Source organism: Rhinoderma darwinii, chromosome 2 (assembly GCF_050947455.1).
Source record: "Rhinoderma darwinii isolate aRhiDar2 chromosome 2, aRhiDar2.hap1, whole genome shotgun sequence".
Classification (NCBI taxonomy): Eukaryota; Metazoa; Chordata; class Amphibia; order Anura; family Rhinodermatidae; genus Rhinoderma; species Rhinoderma darwinii.
In genome coordinates this window covers 166,033,574-166,053,640 of record NC_134688.1, presented here as the reverse complement: position 1 = coordinate 166,053,640, position 20,067 = coordinate 166,033,574, and the positions used below count along the sequence as shown (strand labels likewise).

General features: G+C 45.0%; 1 protein-coding gene across 3 annotated transcripts in view; it reads left to right on the top strand.

Moving 5' to 3' along the window:
* The window catches only part of PCCA (propionyl-CoA carboxylase subunit alpha), a 614,152-nt gene that overhangs the window by 212,796 nt on the left and 381,289 nt on the right, over nt 1-20,067 (top strand). For all 3 annotated transcript variants that reach the window (XM_075852453.1, XM_075852451.1, XM_075852452.1), the window contains 3 exons: nt 36-114; nt 11,251-11,353; nt 12,043-12,137. In XM_075852453.1, coding sequence (XP_075708568.1) covers nt 36-114; nt 11,251-11,353; nt 12,043-12,137 — 277 coding nt within the window. The remainder of the gene's footprint in view (nt 1-35; nt 115-11,250; nt 11,354-12,042; nt 12,138-20,067) is intronic.

Sequence of the window (20,067 nt, the reverse complement as noted above, 5' to 3'; positions counted from 1 at the left end):
GCCTGAACTTGTGTTTAATTGCTCCCCGCTGTTAGGCTACCCCGTTATGATCAAGGCCTCAGCAGGTGGCGGTGGGAAAGGCATGAGGATTGCTTGGGATGATGAAGAGACCAGGTAAGCTGCTGTCCACACTGCGAACTTTGATTAATGCCACCAAATTTTGCATCTTTGTGGTGAGGATATTTGCTGAACTGTCACTTCAAAGTTATGTGAAGTCTATAATAGCCTGCCTTTATGCTTCTAATGTCTTCTAAAATCTGTGTTTTAAGCTTTTATGGCTGTCATTGTGATGGAAAGTAATGTTGGAACAATAAATGTAACATTTTACTTCTATCCTGACTCTTCTCTGTTTTGGAATTTTTTTAAGTTTTATGGGTGCAAATATAGAAGTAGAATAGTTTTTGAAGTGTAATTATCTACTAATGCTCTATGTATCCCTTATTAGGCCCTGTTCACAAGGAGTTTTTTGCAGGCAGAAATAGCTGCCTCAAAATTCTTTCAGGAATTTTGAGGCAGATTTTGACCTGCCTGCACTCTCTTTGCCGTGTGTTTTTCACTGCATTTTTCGGCCGCGGGGAAAAAAACGCAGCGGAAAACGCTTACTCTGCCTCCCATTGATCTCAATGAGAGGTGAGAGACGGAAACGTCAGAAGAAAAGGCACGTCGACTCTTTTTCCCGCTCGCGGGAAAAAAACGCCTCAGTCTCCCAGTGAAAACAATGGGAGGCGATTTTGGACGTTTTTTTTACGCGGCTTTCCGCGACCAAAAAACGCGTCAAACTCTGTGTGAACATGGCCCTAGAGTGTATTTTACCTTCATGCTGTCAGGAATTATCAGGAGTTAAATGTAAATGCCCTCCAGAGAGGGAAGCATAATCCTACCAATATTGTTTTTTTTTCTCAGGGTGTTTTGCATAAATCAATAATCCTAGGAAAGAATTTAAAACGAACTTTGGATAAACAAAGATTCAGAAAAACATTTTCATTGAGCTGCACCTTCTCAGATAGCCATTTTCTTTGACTAAATGTATTTAAAGCAGAGGTTGTCTTTGAAAATATGGTTGCATGGTGCATGTAATTTTAACAGGCTTAGGCCTCATGCACACGACCGTATTTTTTCCCACCCGTAAATACTGGCGTAAATACGGGTCCGGTGTCACACGTATTCCACCCGTTTTGCACCAGTATTTACGAACCCGTGCCCGTAAATATAGGTCCGGTGTCACCCGTATTCCACCCGTATTTACGGGCACGTTTTTGGCGGCAAAATAGCACTGCACTAATCGGCAGCCCCTTCTCTCTATCAGTGCAGGATAGAGAGAAGGGACAGCCTTTTCTGTAATAAAAGTTAAAGAAATTCATACTTACCGGCCGTTGTCTTGGTGACGCGTCCCTCTCTTCACATCCAGCCCGACATCCCTGGATGACGCGGCAGTCCATGTGACCGCTGCAGCCTGTGATTGACCTGTGATTGGCTGCAGCGGTCACATGGCCTGAAACGTCATCCAGGACGTCGGGCCGGATGTCGAGAGGGACGCGTCACCAAGGCAACGGGCGGGAGACCGGACTGGAGGAAGCAGGAAGTTGTCGGTAAGTATGAAAGTCTTTTATTTTTATTTTTTACAGGTTTATACTGATCGGTAGTCACTGTCCAGGGTGCTGAAAGAGTTACTGCCGATCAGTTAACTCTTTCAGCTCCCTGGACAGTGACTATTTACTGACGTCGCTTAGCAACGCTGCCGTGATGACGGGTGCACACATGTAGCCACCCGTCATTACGAGAGCTCCATAGACTTCTATGGACTGTCCGTGCCGTTATTACGGCCTGAAATAGGACATGTTCTATCTTTTTCAACGGCACGGGCACATTCCCGTGAGAAAACGGGAAGGCACCCGTCGCCAATAGAAGTCTATGAGCCCGTTATTACGGGTCGTAATTACGACCCGTAATAACAGGAGTTTTTACGGTCGTGTGCATGAGGCCTAAGGCCCCATGCACACGACCGTATTTTTGTCCACCCGTAAATACTATTTTACCTTCATGCTGTCAGGAATTATCAGGAGTTAAATGTAAATGCCCTCCAGAGAGGGAAGCATAATCCTACCAATATTGTTTTTTTTTCTCAGGGTGTTTTGCATAAATCAATAATCCTAGGAAAGAATTTAAAACGAACTTTGGATAAACAAAGATTCAGAAAAACATTTTCATTGAGCTGCACCTTCTCAGATAGCCATTTTCTTTGACTAAATGTATTTAAAGCAGAGGTTGTCTTTGAAAATATGGTTGCATGGTGCATGTAATTTTAACAGGCTTAGGCCTCATGCACACGACCGTATTTTTTCCCACCCGTAAATACTGGCGTAAATACGGGTCCTTGGTCACACGTATTCGACCCGTATTGCACCAGTATTTACAGACCCGTGCCCGTAAATACAGGTCCGGTGTCACCCGTATTCCACCCGTATTTACGGCCACGTTTTTGGCTGCAAAATTGCACTGCACTAATCGGCAGCCCTTCTCTCTATCAGTGCAGGATAGAGAGAAGGGGCAGCCCTTTCCGTAATAAAAGTAAAAGAAATTCATACTTACCCGGCCGTTGTCTTGGTTACGCGTCCCTCTCTTCACATCCAGCCCGACATCCCTGGATGACACGGCAGTCCATGTGACCGCTGCAGCCTGTGATTGGCTGCAGCAGTCACATGGGCTGTAACGTCATCCCAGGAGGCCGGACTGGAGGAAAAAGCAGGGAGTTCTGGGTAAGTATGAACGTCCTTTTTTTTTTTTTTTTTTTTACAGCTTTATCTATATTCTGATCGGAAGTCACTGTCCAGAGTGCTGAAACAGTTACTGCCAATAGTTTAACTCTTTCAGCACCCTGGACAGTGACTATTTACTGACATCGCCTAGCAACGCTCCCGTAATTACGGGAGCCCCATAGACTTCTATGGGCTGCCCGTGCCGTAATTACGGCCTGAAATAGGACATGTTCTATCTTTTTCAACGGCTCGGGCACCTTCCCGTAAGCATACGGGGAGGTACCCGTGGCCAATAGAAGTCTATAGGCCCGTAATTACGGGAGTTTTTACGGTCGTGTGCATGGGCCCTAATGGCGCGTTAGCCCATTCATGTACATACTGCCTGCATGTTATGGCGCTGTACCCTCCTGCACACAGTACATGACCGGGCTATCCGTGTGGCCGCACGATCCTGCCAATAACACAGACTTAAAACTGAAATAATCAATTCCCCGTCACTAGAACGCCTAAACAAAACGCTCATATTGAGTTCTGTATCCTCGAATGCAGGAGCGGCTGTGATGGGATTTTGCTAGGGAGTCCAGTGACATTATTAATGATGTCACAGTGATTCCCTGTGCAGAGTGGGCACCTTGGCATGCAGAAGAGACGTATCTCTCGTTTTTTCTGTGTGCGTGTGTATCGTTGGGGATCTTATCATTGGGGTGTAATTACACGCTCTATTTTTGTGGAGTTTCTCTATTATTCAATTATTATTAAAGGATATTCAATTTTAAATAATTAAAAAGCCCTATGTGTCAGCAACTTATGGACAGGTGTGGCGCTGTTTCTGAAAGCAAGAATCCACCTTGTTCTAATCATGGACAGCCCCTTTGCATTCAAGTCTCCATTAGGGTATATTCACACGCGGCAGATTTGTTGCGGAAACTTCTCAGACTGTCCCATTCATCTAAATCTAGTATTCAGTCGCAGAAATTTCTGCAACAAATATGCTGCATGTCAATATATCCTTACGGAAAATGCGTATTATGCGCGGGTTTGCCGCGTGTATTTTCGTGTGGCAAATACGCAACATAATGCAGTACCTCAAAGTAAATGAGATTTCAAGAAATCTTATCCACAAGTTGCAGATTTTTTTTTCTGCATGTAAATTGACCTTCGGTACGTAAAATCCTTTCCTGTCACAGCCATTTTTTTTTTATTTTCGTTTTCGTTTTTTCCTCCCCACCTTCCAAAAACCATAACTTTTTTATTGTTCCGTCGATCAAGCCGTATGAGGGCTTGTTTTTCCGGGACGAGTTGTAGTTTTTCATTGCACCATTTATTGTACCATATAATGTATTGGGAAAATGAAAAAAAAATATTTGTGGGGTGGAATAGAAAAAAAAACCTGCGATTCCTCAATCATTTGAGGAGTTTTGTTTTTTCCGGCTTTCATCGTACGGTAAAAATGGCATATTAACTTTATTCTACCGGTCAATACGATTTACGGCGATACCAAATTTATATGTTTTACTACTTCTACAAGGACAAAACGAATTGTTAAAAATAAAATGTGTTTTGTCGCAACATTCTGAGAACCATAACTTTTTTTTTTTTTTCCGTCGATTGAGCGTTATGAGGGCTTATGATGAGCTGTCTGAGTGGGTAACGTCTTAGATTTCCGCATCAAAATGTAAAGTATTAGGTGAGGATTTTGCATGCGGAATTATCTGCGTTTACCTGCGGTTTTAATGCAGATTTTCTGCACTACGTTCCGCAACATGTGCATGTAGCCTTAGGCTTTGTTCACACAGAGAAAATAAATGCAAAATCTGCAGAATATTTGCAAAGACAAAATCAGGAACGTTCCGATCGCTATTATAATACACTGCAATACTTTTGTATTGCAGTGTATTACTGCCTGTCCATTTAACACGGACAGGCATCTGCTAGGTCATGCCTGCGGCATGATCTAGCAGGCATTCGCTACAGGCAGACCTGGGGTCTTTATTAGGCCCCCGGCTACCATCGCAGACACAGACACTCGGCGATCTTATCGCCGGGTGTCAGTGGGATGAGAGGGAGCTCCCTCCCTCTCTCCAAAACCACTCAGATGCGGTGCACGCTATTGAGCACCGCATCTGAAGGGTTAAACGTATGAGATCGATACTAACATCGATCTCACCCGGCAGAGCAGGGACGCCCCCAGCCCTCAGCTACGTCTGGCACCTGAGAGCAGGGAGATTTGACATTTCCCTGCTCTGTTTACTTTATTCTGATACAGTGCCGTGAAAAGGCGTATTGGCGGTCACTAACTGGTTAAGGTTGACCCCATCTTGTCCATGCTGATGATTTTGATGCCAGTCCTGTGCATATACACTACCGTTCAAAAGTTTAGGGTCACTTAGAAATGTCCTTATTTTTGAAAGAAAAGCACAGTTTTTTTCAATGAAGATAACATTACATTAATCAGAAATACACTCTATACATTGTTAATGTGCTAAATGACTATTCTAGCTGCAAACGTCTGTTTTTTAATGCAATATCTACATAGGTGTATAGAGGCCCATTTCCAGCAACCATCACTCCAGTGTTCTAATGGTACATTGTGTTTGCTAACTGTGTTAGAAGGCTAATAGATGATTAGAAAACACTTGAAAACCCTTGTGCAATTATGTTAGCACCGCTGTAAACAGTTTTGCTGTTTAGAGGAGCTATAAAACTGACCTTCCTGTGAGCTAGATGAGAATCTGGAGCATTACATTTGTGGGTTCGATTAAACTCTCAAAATGGCTAGAAAAAGAGAGCTTTCATGTGAAACTCGACAGTCTATTCTTGTTCTTAGAAATGACGGCTATTCCATGTGAGAAATTGCCAAGAATCTGAAGATTTCCTACAACGGTGTGTACTACTCCCTTCAGAGGACAGCACAAACCGGCTCTAACCAGATTAGAAAGAGAAGTGGGAGGCCCCGCTGCACAACTGAGCAACAAGACAAGTACATTAGAGTCTCTAGTTTGAGAAATAGACGCCTCACAGGTCCTCAACTGGCAGCTTCATTAAATAGTAGCCGCAAAACGCCAGTGTCAACGGCTCCGGGATGCTGGCCTTCAGGGCAGAGTGGCAAAGAAAAAGCCATATCTGAGACTGGCTAATAAATGCAAAAGATTAAAATGGGCAAAAGCACACAGACATTGGACAGAGGAAGCCATTTTGCAACTCATTTGATAAATATAAGTGTGAGTTTTCATGGAAAACACAAAATTGTCTGGGTGACCCCAAACTTTTGAACGGTAGTGTATCTATGGTTTGCCTTTTGTCTTTTTATATGTAAAGGTGTCCCAATGTTTATTCTGCTCTTGAAAGGGCATGTGTTTCTGGTAGCAGTTCATCTGATGTATTGTACCTGTAACTTAAGGTGGTAATTAATCTGAGTATAAAGAAGTTGCATTCGGTTGGTTAAGAGGGTGAAGTGAAAGTGGAGAGTCCTCTACTAAAAGTCAAATAGGCTTATAAGTGACGTGAGATGGAAGACAAGCAATGCAGGTGCGCACAGTACAAAGCATCGGATGGAGCTCCGTATTTAGATGTAACATGAAGACTGAACTGTCACTTTAGAACTTGCTTTCATGGTGTAATTGGTAATTAATGTTGTTCTGATCTCACATATGCTGCAATTGTTGCTGCTTGTTACTCTTCTAATTGAAAGGTTTCTTTGCGTGCTGTTTAACAATGTAAGATTACTTTTACTGGAGAAAAGGTTCAAGCTTTTTATATTAATAGTTCTGTTTACTGTCAAATGCATGTTATTACTAAATCTGCTCATATAAGCTGTTGAATGGGTTGCGTGGCTGAGTGCTTTCTTTGCAGCTCACCACCATGTGCTGCTGGATTGTGCTTCTCCCCAGGGACCTTCTGTTTTAGTCTCATATAGAATTGGTTATATCTGGAAACATATGCCTGAAATGTATGTATTTTCTTTAGAATGGAGATTTTTTGTTTACATTAATCATTAAGGCCCCGTTCCAATATATACATCAAGCTGGCGTAGTTTGCCTTCGGTGTGGTACACCATAGGGAAACTGATACTAGAACTGATCCAATGCTTTCCTATGGGATAGTTTCTGGCATCATTTGCATTCCTTTTTAACGCTGGAAGTTTACCTTCACCGGAGAGAAGTACGTTGCATGCAGCGTTTTTCGGTGCACAAAATTTCATCAGTTGTGTACAGTTTAGTCGGAAAAAAACGCGCCTACGCAATTGATAGCTATATACTTTCGTCTTTGGATCAGGTTTAATGTTAACCATATTCCATAAGATGCGTTGAATACAACCATTTTTTGTAATCCATTCAGCATTTCATTTTTTTGTGCTTTTATTAAAATAGATGTTAGTGTCGATTCTCTATACTACTATATTGTAACTATTATTATCAAAATACAAACCTGATCATTTCAAATCAGCACATTTTGTATACATGGCACTCTTGTATTCTGTAAGTTCTGTTATATAATAAATAAAACCATATAGTCCAGAAAGGAGATTTTGTGGTCTGCATGTCTAAGGACCGTGCGGCAATACAGCACACTGTTTTATAATGCCGTTATTGTCCTGTGTGCTTCACCTGCACATGCTGCTCCGGCATAAACCTCATAAAAGCATGGGAGGCACACTACCGCCACACGGCTGCTATGTATATGGGCACCCTAATAGTTGAGAACTCCTTTGTATTAATTATATCTCTACCTGATGGAAAGATTACCTGATTAGGCAGATTGATTTTTGTAAAGTCAGGAATTCCTTTGTGGGTTATCAATACACATGCCTCAGTGCATTAAACGCTAAGAAAGCGGTCAATACCTATTCTGGTGGCTTACTTTTATGATAAAAGCACTGGTAAACCACTCGGGAAGAGGGGGGGGGGGGATATCTGAGCCTGGTATAACAAGTGCTTTCTCCAACGTGTGCAAGAGACTTTTTCAGATTTCATTCCAATTTATACATTTTGGCAGGTCTTTTTAAATCTGTTATGTTACATATACATGGTGTAAATATAAGATGATTATGGTTCTGTGTTCGCTAGTGGTTTGTTTCTCTTGATGGGCCCCATCTGATTTAAGGCCCAATAGCTATGGATGCTACAGTATTTCCACCCATTAAGCTGTTATATAGTGTTCGTATCCGAGGCGTAGCTAGGGGCTTAGCATGGGGGGGGGGAAACATATCTCAGTGGCCCCCCCAACGCATGTAACACGCAGGATCGAGCTATTACCGATCACATCGAAGGCTTCATTCACACCTGCGTCGGGGTTCCGATCATGGGCTCCATCAGACCTTTCCGTCAGGGGAACCCGTGAACGGAAACCATAGCTTAACGTTTGCATTACCATTTGATTTCAATGGTAATGCTTCCGTTGCTCTTGGTTTTCGTTTGTCTCTGTTCCGTAAGGTTTCAGTTTTTTCGGCGGAATCAATAGCGTAGTTGAAATAAATGGTAATGCACACGTAAAGCTATAGTTTCCGTTTGGTTTCCGTTCATAGGTTCCCCCAATGGAAAGGTCTTACGGAACCCATGAACGGAACCCTGACGCAGATGTAAACGAAGCCTAAATTCATAACTTAGATGTGATCGATAATAGGTGGACCCTTGGTGTCAGACACACAGGACACGCTGTCACTGAACCAGTGACGGATTCTGGTCTTTGCGCTATATACAGCCGCTCAGCATACGGGATACAAAGCAGCTGTATCTCAAAAAGTAAAAATAATTCTTAACAAATACTAATTAGAAATTTGCACCAAATACATTATACATACTGTACATGTACATGTGTGATGTATGGATGTGTGTGTGTATATATATAACCTGGCTGTTATATACAGGGATGATGGGGGTTATGTACAGAGATGATGGGTAGTCCAGCCACCATCCCTGTATTATCCCCCAACATCCCTGTTCATACAAGCCATTATCCCTGTATATAAACCCTAACTATATAACTTTATCCATCGTGGAGGAGTGCTAACTTACCATCTCCTCACACGCAGGCTTCTTCTGCTCCTGACGGGCAGTGTCAGAGTCGTGCTCTAGCAGACGTGCCTAGCGTGTGGCACATCTGCTAGATTAAATAATACTGTAGCGTGTCCGCGCTGGTCCTGGCGGGTGAGGCCACCTCCCCCGCTAGCTACGCCACTGGTTAGTAACCTTCAGCCCTTTACCCTCTTAAAAATAATTGGAATAGAGGGCAAATAAGCTAAAATTCCTGAGTGCAGTCCATCAACCTTTTCCTCGTACAGTTAGAAAGATTTTAAATAGCAAGACAAAACTTGTTTTAGAATGTCACATATATATTCTCAAGGTTTAGCTTCATATAAGACAAAACAAAAAGTACATTAGGATAAGCATTTGTATCACCACAGAAAACACCTTTCAAGTGGGAGCTGAAGTTACGGTTTTTAACACTACTGGCGAACAGCTGATTTTGCTGGGGAAATCCGCATCCACACATATCTAGCATTACGTGGCAGCTATTTCCATCAATGGCCTTCATGGAATACGTGGTTAGAGCCCAGCATAGTGGATGCCGCTCTTGCAGTGTTGCTCTACGTCCTCACTCATAGAGAGGGTCCCCGAGTCTTATGTCCTAATAGGGGTATTAGAAAACCAAATTACTTAGATTCTAAAACACTTTTTACTAGGTCTTTTTTTTTTTTTTACACAATAACAAGCTACAATGCATTCTAAAGCAATCTTTCCTGAAGGGCTATTTTGCGTAACTTTGCCACTCATGTTTATAGCCCAAATGGAAATATAAAGTTTGTACGTGCCCCCCACCCCCTCCCTCACAGACTGTTCAATGTATCTTTGTGACATTGCTGCAGTGTGGATAGCCCCTCTGTGCAATACATTGGTGTTTTCCTATACGTTTAACAGACAGTGAGGGATGGGGGCCCATGTACATACTTGAGTGTAACTGGCTGTGTGTGCACTAGACTGCAGGCTAGCCGGTGGCAGTGTGTACGCTAGACTGTGTACTGACTGCAGTGTTTACACTAGACCGTGGACTGACTGCAGTGTTTACACTGGGCCGTGGACTGACTGCAGTGTTTACACTAGGCCGTGGACTGACTGCAGTGTTTACACTAGGCCGTGGACTGACTGCAGTGTTTACACTAGGCCGTGGACTGACTGCAGTGTTTACACTGGGCCGTGGACTGATTGCAGTGTTTACACTAGACCGTGGACTGATTAAAGTGTTTACACTAGACCAGTGTTTCCCAAAGAGTGGGTCGTAACTCCCTGGTGGGGAGTAATTATTTTATAGTTTTTTTTATTAGACACTATGGGGGCATTATAATGACTATAAGGGGCCGCTATGGGGCATTATACTGTATAATGCAGCTATGGGAGCGTTAAACTGTATGAGGGGCGCTAAGGGGTCATTATACTGTGTGGGGGTGGCTATGGGGCATTATTCTGTGTGGGGGACAGCTTTATGGGCATTATACTGGGTAGGGGCAACTTTAAGTGCATCTCACTGTGTGGGGGCCACTAAGGGGTCATTATACTGGGTTGGGGCCCACTTAGATGTGTTTTGTCCCCCTGTGCTAAACCCCTAGCTACGACGGATGGCCACTGATGTACAGGTCAAGTCACGTGAACCACCATAAGCAGCCATCCGCAGGATACCTTAAGCCTGCCCTCTCCCCCGCTCGTTGTTTTTGATGTTGCAGGGATTTATTTTTCAAATGGAGCGAAGTACAGGCATCTAGCTACAAATGATGTTGACCTATACGTAACACGAAATGGGGCTAAGTGCGGTAGTGGGGGTCCCAAACAAGTCTCGGCCAAAAGTGGGTCCTGGCTGCCGAATTTTGGAAACCACTGCACTAGACTGGATATACTGACCGGTGGCAGCGTCTACAATAAACTGTATACTGACCGGCAGCAGTGTTTATACTAGATTGCAGACTTACCGGCGGCAGTGTTTACACTAGATTGCAGACTTACCGGCGGCAGTGTTTACACTAGACTATAGACTGACCAAAGGTCTAACCGAAAACTATGTGCTCTATGTTCTGGCAACCTGCAGGCAACACTAAAGGGGAGTGAAGGAGATCACTGCATACGGTTATACATTCACAGTATGCATTTATCTCCCATGCTGCCTCTAGTGTTAGGTTTTAAATTTGTGTCTATGCAGCATTGCTCAAGGCTAAATAAAATCCTATTCATCAATCACCAATATTTTTAGTTGCATTTGCGATGATCTTCGTTTACATCTGGGACCCAACAGTATACACACATTACACCTAAATTGGGCAGTGGCAGGTTTGTTCTGTGAGCAGGGCATGGAGTCAAGAAGCTACATTTATTGCATTAATCTTCTAATGTTCTTTGTGTGTTGGAGAAGGGGTTTTTTATTCAATTTTTATACGCATGTAATACTGGTAGTTTGTCATATCAAATGTCATAAATCTCTGAATGTGTTTTTGTCTCACAAATTTCAGGGAAGGGTTTAGGTTTTCGACACAAGAGGCAGTGTCAAGCTTTGGAGATGATCGCTTGCTTATAGAAAAATTCATTGACAACCCCCGTCATATTGAAATCCAAGTAAGTATTGAATATCCCCATCTGCTGTTTCTGCAGCTCATCCACTGAGTCTCGAGTCTGTAACTTTATATAGTATAAAGTCTAACAATACACTGACTGTAATAATACAGTTTAAGAGATCATTCCCCCAGTTGGTGCCTGTTCTCACCTAATATTTCACAGTCAGGAATTTGAATGTAATCTCCTGCACATGTTGCTTTTATACTAGCTTTTCAAAGATTACTGACAACAATAACTTGCATGAGCTTTGGACCCTGGAGCAAAAACTGCTTGCACTAAGGTTCTTGTGAATATGGTAACGTTTTCATTAATGTTATTGTCTAGAATATTGATGATCTATCTTTAGGATAGGCCATCAATGTCAGATTGGTGGGAGTCCAGCTACCGGCATACCTGCTGATCAGCTGACTGAAGGGGCCGCAACGCTCAGTACCACGCATAGCAACTAGTAAGTGCTTTGACGCTGTGTCTGGTAATGGACACGGCACACCCTGGAGCTTCATGAGCCCTTCAGTCAGCTGATCAACAGTGGTACGCGAGTCCGATCCCAACCAATTTCATAGGCCATCAATATTACAGTTTAGGAAAATCCCTTTAAATTTTAAATTGTATATTATTTAGCAAAACATATTAAATACTTCGATCTATGTAAAATACAAACATTTATTTTCCCTATTTGTGTATTTTAGGTGCTAGCAGACAAACATGGCAATGCACTCTGGCTTAATGAAAGGGAATGCTCAATTCAAAGGCGGAACCAGAAAGTAGTAGAGGAAGCACCTAGGTGCGTAGAAATCTTCAGCTTGACCAGACTTGTGCTTTGTGTTCCTGTGGGAATGCTGCACTGGTTTTCTTTTTAATTTTCTAAGATTAAGGCTAGTTTCTTCTTTTTGCTTTTTTTAGAAAGTTTTTTTGTCATCAAATTATTCAGAACCATAATACAAATATGGGTACGCAGACCCAAAATACATACATTTTGAAACAAACAAAAAAAAAAAAATACACGTTGTGTTCTTCCAATGTCGTAATAGTAAAAAAAAAAAAAAAGGGTCACCTGGGAAAAAGTCATACTCAGCACTGATATTAAAGTGTATATACGTCACGTGATATGTAGACGAACCAATGTGCCCTTCAACGGTTCCAATAGGTACCATTTCATGAGCGTAAAAGAAGACTGAGTTCAGAGTCAGTCAAGTGTTTCACCATGAATGCTTTCCATTTAATGCAGAATTTCTTAGTGCTTTTGGTTTTCGTACGTTCTGTTTCTAATCTTTATGTGCAAGCATTGTTTCAACTGTGAAACAAGGCAGGTATCTCCCCTCAGCTCTGCCATCTTTTGTTTCATCCACCCAGTAATGAAAAAGGAAAAGGGTTGGGGATACTGACAAGGCTATTTGCCACAGAGCATCCATCGTTTCACGGACCCGAGACCAGAAGGACTGAATTTTAGGGCAATGCCACAGACCAAATAGTAGGTCCGTCTTGCGTAATTTTTTTTAGGACAAGCCAGTAATCGATCAGGCATTGAGGGGCTCGGCGGCAGGTTAAAAACCAAAGATCGCTCTGGGCATTAGACCGTATTGAGTGTCTCTCCATACATCCCTCACCACAGGCTTCCTTATGGAGCCCCATCCTGCCGAGATTTTATCCCTGAAATCACGATCACCAAGCTGTTCTTCCCATTTTGTAAAGAATTTCTCAGGTGGAACCACATGTAAGGTGTCCTTGATGTTCCAGTATATTCAAGAAATGGACTTCATTCCGCTGTTTTGAAAAAGAGCCTTATCCATGTCATTTGTAAAAAATTCTCGACTGACGTCTCAGAGCATTCGTGAAAACGTGTTTGACCTGAGCATACTGCATATGTTGAAAAGGTGTTCGCCCGTATTTATCTATAAATTCTTCCCTCTTAAGCCATCTCGGATCCGTGCCATGAAGTAGATGTTCAAAAGCAGAAGGAGAGACAATGATAGTTGGCGGGCGCATAATCAATATATACAACTGGATGCCAACCAGCAAAATAAGCCCTCTTTTTCTAACTTATCATGAACATTTAAATTATAAATCTTTATTACGCTATATAGGCAAATAAACCACATAAATGGATTAAAATAATCATGCATGCTGCTAGAGAAGATCTGCATAGTGCTTTAACGAATACTACATATGGCGGTAGGTACTTGAGGTAATAGTACCTAAGATGCCAGCGGCTGCAGAACGCTGTGCCTACACTAAATGCCCAGTAGCAAGAGGTCTAGCAACAAGGCATGTATTTAAAATTCAACCCCCCCCTCCCCCCGACACGTTTCGCTACACATGTAGCGTCCTCGGGTACAGGGGCTAATGACAGCGCGCCGCATATTTTTTCTTCTTAAATATACTGAATAGGTGAGGATTCCGTAAGATATGACCAATGGGAACAGGGTTGGGAGCCGAGCCCCTACCAGTATGACAGACAAATAAACAGACCAATGAAAATCACCATGAACAAGACCAATGGGGAAATGTCTTTTAATGCATGCACAGAAGTAAGTATGGACCACCTGTAATTATATGTCCGTGAAGACTCTGGGCTTAACTCTAAGACTGGCCATAGTTTCTATAAGATCGTATCAAGAGAAGGACAAAAGTAAATAAATGTCCATATATATTTTTCTTTATGTATTTTCCTGGTATCACCACCTACAGTATTATCCACTAATCGGAAGATACTAGAGTGGAAAGTAAATTAAAGTATAAATAAATAATACAGAATAATTAACAAATAAATGAGCTAAGGAAACCACAATAATTGTCCATCATACTTATGCTAAAACAAACAAATAACTTTGAAACCTTCCGACAAGGGGGGTATTGTCGTGGTCATGGATCGGGGGGATTATGTCTGTATGGTTCATAGAGTATTAGATGACACTACCACATATGTCATCTTTGGAAAAAATCCTGCTGAGTTTTTTCAGTCAGAGTTGCATCTTTTTGTTATGGCAGGAAGGAGGTGAAGGGAACAAGTGAGCCCTAATCTACCCACCGCCCTGTCCCTGCCTACTTGCAACGACCCGCCCTAGGCGACGGGGTACAACTTGGCGGCGGTCCCTACGCTGTCTAAGTGCAAGGGAATACAAACAGGTTACAAGCAAGGGAAGGGGCAGTAGCCCACGGAACGCCGCGAGGAAACAGAGCGGTGAATGAGCCAGTCAGGATCAGGATGTAGTGGAGTATACAAACGGGAGCACGGAGCAGGAAGCAAGCCAGGGGCAGAGCGAAGCAGGATAAACGGAACTGAAGCAAGGCAGAAGCACGGCAGAAGCAGGCTGGAGCAAGGCAGCAGTGGGGCCAGGAATCCAAGAAGAATAACAAGCAAAGAGGAAGAGAAAACGGCAGGTATAAATGGACAGGGGGCGGAGCTAACTCCGACTGACCAGGCTGCGATAGGCTCTCCCACTCCTGAGCCTGCCACCCTGATTGGTGGGAGCCGGTGTCAGTCTCAGAGGTCTGGCCTCAGGTGTCGACTGATTAATCCTGGGAGTATACCCAGACGTAGTGCCTGGCAGATCCTTTACAGCACTCCCCCTTTTATGAGGGGCCACCGGACCCTTACTAAGAGGACCCGGTTTATTGGGGAAGAGAAGGTGGAACCTCCTGATCAATACCCCAGCGTGAACATCTCGAGCAGGTACCCAAGTCCTCTCCTCCGGCCCGTATCCTCTCCAATGGACCAGGTACTGGAGGGAGCCCTGGATCATCCTACTGTCCACAATCTTGGCCACCTCGAATTCCACCCCCTCAGGGGTGAGAACGGGAACAGGAGGTTTCCTCGAGGGGGACCAGGACGGGGAGCAGCGTTTAAGGAGGGAGGCATGGAAGACGTCGTGCAGCTCCAGACGGAAGGATACAGGGTTGAGGACTTCAATGACCTTATAAGGTCCAATAAATCGGGGAGCAAACTTCTTGGACGGGACCTTAAGGCGCAAGTTCCTCGACGACAACCACACCAGATCCCCGACGACAAACCAGGGGTTAGCAGAACGTCTACAATCAGCCTGAATCTTTTGTACGCTCTGGGACGCCTCTAGGTTCTTCTGAACCTGGGCCCAGACTGTGCACAGTTCCCGATGAACGTCCTCTACCTCGGGATTATTGGAACAACCAGGGGAAACGGAGGAGAACCTTGGATTAAACCCGAAATTACAGAAAAACGGGGAGACCCCTGACTAGTTAGTGACCCGGTTATTCAGGGAAAATTCGGCGAGGGGAAGGAATGAGACCCAATCAAATTGACAGTCAGAGATGAAGCACCTTAAATATTGTTCCAGGGATTGGTTAGTCCTTTCCGTTTGGCCATTAGTTTCGGGATGGAAGGCGGAGGAGAAGGACAGATCAATCTCCAACTTTTTACAAAAAGCTCTCCAAAATAAGGAAACAAATTGTACCCCTCTGTCAGAAACGATATTGACTGGGGCCCCATGGAGACGCAGAATGTGTTTTAACAAACAAAGAAGCTAACGTCTTGGCGTTAGGTAGTTTCTTAAGGGGCACAAAGTGGCACATCTTGCTGAAGCGGTCTACTACCACCCACACCACCGACTTTCCCTGAGATGGAGGCAAATCGGTGATAAAATCCATGGAGATATGGGTCCAAGGTCTCTGGGGAATGGGCAAGGAACGTAGTAAGCCCGCAGGTCGGGACCTAGGAGTCTTGGACCTAGCACAGACCTCACAAGCGGCGACGTAAGCCCTAACGTCTTTAGGCAACCCAGGCCACCAATAGTTTCTGGTAATGAGGAGTTTGGTACCCAAGATGCCAGGATGACCAGATAGTGCGGAGTCATGGTTTTCCCTGAGTACCCTTAGCCGGTATTGCAGGGGGACAAACAGTTTGTCCCCAGGGAGGTTCCCGGGAGCTGAACCTTGATCAGCCGCGATGTCAGAGGCTAAATCAGAATCAGTGGCAGAAACAATTATACCAGGGGGTAAAATACAAGCAGGATCCTTCTCAGAAGGAGGATTGGCCATGAAACTACGTGACAGTGCATCAGCCTTAATATTTTTGGACCCAGCCCTATAGGTAACCAAGAAATTAAATCTGGTAAAGAATAGTGCCCAACGAGCTTGTCTAGGATTAAGCCTCCGGGCAGATTCTAGGAAAACCAGATTCTTGTGGTCAGTAAGGACCGTTACCTGGTGTCTGGCCCCCTCCAGGAAGTGACGCCACTCTTCAAAAGCCCATTTAATGGCTAAAAGTTCGCGGTTGCCAATATCATAGTTACTCTCCGTGGGCGAAAACTTCCTAGAGAAGTAAGCACAGGGGCGAGGGAGCTGGTACCCTGGGACAAGACGGCCCCCACTCCCACCTCGGACGCGTCAACCTCCACAATAAATGGCTCCCTTTGGTTGGGCTGAACCAGCGCGGGGGCCGAGATAAAGCACTTCTTGAGGGTCTCAAAAGCATGGACGGCCTCAGGGGGCCAATGGAGGACATCAGCACCCTTGCGAGTGAGGTCCGTAAGAGGCTTAGCGACGACCGAGAAGTTGGCAATAAATCTCCTGTAATAGTTAGCGAACCCCAAAATACACTGTATCGCCTTCAGGGAGGCAGGTTGGACCCATTCCGCCACAGCCTGAACCTTGGCAGGGTCCATGCGGAATTCATGAGGAGTGAGGATTTGACCTAAAAATGGTATCTCCTGTACCCCAAACACACATTTTTCGGTCTTCGCAAACAGATTCTTTTCCCGGAGGACCTGGAGGACCTTCCTGACATGCTCCACGTGGGAGGACCAGTCCTTGGAAAACACCAGTATGTCATCAAGGTACACTACAAGAAAATTACCCAGGTAATCTCTCAGAATTTCATTAATAAAATTCTGGAAGACGGCAGGGGCATTACACAACCCAAAGGGCATGACTAGGTATTCGAAATGACCTTCGGGCGTGTTGAACGCAGTTTTCCACTCATCCCCCTCTTTGATGCGGATAAGGTTATATACCCCCCGTAGATCGAACTTAGAGAACCATTGGGCCCCCTGAACCTGATTAAAAAGATCCGGAATCAAAGGAAGGGGATACTGGTTCCTTACTGTGACCTTATTCAAGTTCCGATAATCAATGCACGGCCTAAGACCACCATCCTTCTTCCCCACGAAGAAGAAACCAGCACCTACAGGAGAAGTCGAGGGGCGAATGAAACCCTTGGCCAGGCATTCTTGGATATACTCCCTCATAGCTTTACGTTCAGGACATGAAAGATTAAATATCCTCCCCTTAGGAAGCTTGGCACCAGGCACCAAATCGATGGCGCAATCGTAATCTCTATGAGGGGGCAACACCTCGGAGGCCTCCTTAGAAAACACATCAGCGAAGTCCTGAACAAACTCAGGTAGCGTGTTTACCTCCTCCCGGGGAGAAATAGAGTTAACCGAAAGACATGACATCAGGCAATCACTACCCCATTTGGTGAGATCCCCAGTATTCCAATCAAACGTGGGATTATGCAGCTGCAACCAGGGAAGACCTAATACCAGATCGGACGATAATCCCTGCATCACCAGTACAGAGCACTGCTCCAAATGCATGGAGCCAACAAAGAGTTCAAAAACAGGAGTATGCTGAGTAAAATAACCATTAGCAAGAGGAGTGGAGTCGATACCCACTACCGGGACAGGATAAGGCAAATCAATAAAAGGCATTTTTAGAGACATAGCAAATTCCACAGACATGATATTAGCAGATGAGCCAGAATCCACGAAGGCACTGCCAGTGGCAGACCGGCCAGCAAACGAGACCTGAAAGGGAAGCAAAATTTTATTGCGTTTCGTATTAACGGGAAATACCTGTGCGCCCAAGTGACCTCCCCGATGATCACTTAGGCGCGGAAGTTTTCCGGCTGCTTATTCTTGCGCCTGGGACAGGTGTTCAGTAGATGCTTGTCGTCCCCACAATAGAAGCAGAGACCATTCTTCCTGCGAAACTCTCTACGTTGTCGAGGGGACATGGAGGCCCCGAGTTGCATAGGTACCTCCGAGTCCTCCGTGGAAGAGCGAGGAGACGGGACCTCGGGGGGAATCGCAGGGAAGTCAGAGGGGAAAACATTGAAACGTTCAAGCTGACGTTCCCTGAGACGTCGGTCAAGTCGTACTGCTAGGGCCATAACCTGGTCTAGGGAGTCAGAAGAGGGGTAGCTAACCAGCAGATCCTTCAGGGCGTCAGATAATCCTAACCTAAACTGGCACCTTAGGGCCGGGTCGTTCCACCGAGAAGCTACGCACCACTTTCGAAATCAGAACAGTATTCCTCAACAGGTCTCCTACCCTGACGTAAGGTCACCAGCTGACTCTCGGCTAAGGCAGTCCTGTCAGTCTCGTCGTAAATGAGTCCGAGGGCAGAGAAAAAACGATCAACAGAGGAAAGTTCAGGGGCGTCAGGAGCCAAGGAGAAGGCCCACTCTTGGGGCCCTTCCTGGAGTCGGGATATAATGATACCCACCCGCTGGTTCTCGGAACCTGAGGAGTGAGGTCTTAGGCGGAAATAAAGTCTGCAACTCTCCCGGAAGGAGAGAAACGTCTTACGGTCCCCTGAGAACCGGTCAGGTAACTTGAGGTCGGGTTCTAGAGGTGAGGTGAGGGGTACTACTAAGGCAGCGTCAGACTGGTTGACCCTCTGAGCCAGGGCCTGGACCTGTAGGGAGAGGCCCTGCATCTGCTGGGTCAGGGTCTCAAGGGGGTCCATGATAGCGTCAGCTTAGAAGAAATGGTAGACTAGGTATGGGCTTGTTATTATGTTATGGCAAGAAGGAGGTGAAGGGAACAAGTGAGCCCTAATCTACCCACCGCCCTGTCCCTGCCTACTTGCAACGACCCGCCCTAGGCGACGGGGTACAACTTGGCGGCGGTCCCTACGCTGTCTAAGTGCAAGGGAATACAAACAGGGAACAAGCAAGGTAAGGGGCAGTAGCCCATGGAACGCCGAGAGGAAACGGAGCGGTGAATGAGCCAGTCAGGATCAGGATGTAGTGGAGTATACAAACGGGAGCACGGAGCAGGAAGCAAGCCAGGGGCAGAGCGAAGCAGGATAAACGGAACTGAAGCAAGGCAGAAGCACGGCAGAAGCAGGCTGGAGCAAGGCAGCAGTGGGGCCAGGAATCCAAGAAGAATAACAAGCAAAGAGGAAGAGAAAACGGCAGGTATAAATGGACAGGGGGCGGAGCTAACTCCGACTGACCAGGCCGCGATGGGCTCTCCCACTCCTGAGCCTGCCACCCTGATTGGTGGGAGCCAGTGTCAGTCTCAGAGGTCTGGCCTCAGGTGTCGACTGATTAATCCTGGGAGTATACCCAGACGTAGTGCCTGGCAGATCCTTTACACTTTTACTCACTGAAGCCAAAACACAAAACATGATTACACAAGAAGAATTTAAACAGATGTATAATCCAAGTCCAACACTCACTACATATTATGTCTTACCGAAAATCCATAAGGCGGTTCGCCCTGTCCCAGGTAGGCCAATTGTCTGGAAATGATAGCCTCACACTGGGAATCCGTTTATATGTGGATGAGATGCTCTCATCTTTTGTCACTTCTTTACCATCCTTTTTACAAGACCATAAGGACACCATCACCAGGATCCAGGAGATCCACGTGACTCCTTCTACTCTGATCGCCAGCATTGATGTAGAGTCTTTATACACTAACATTCAGCACAAATTTGGCCTTACCGCG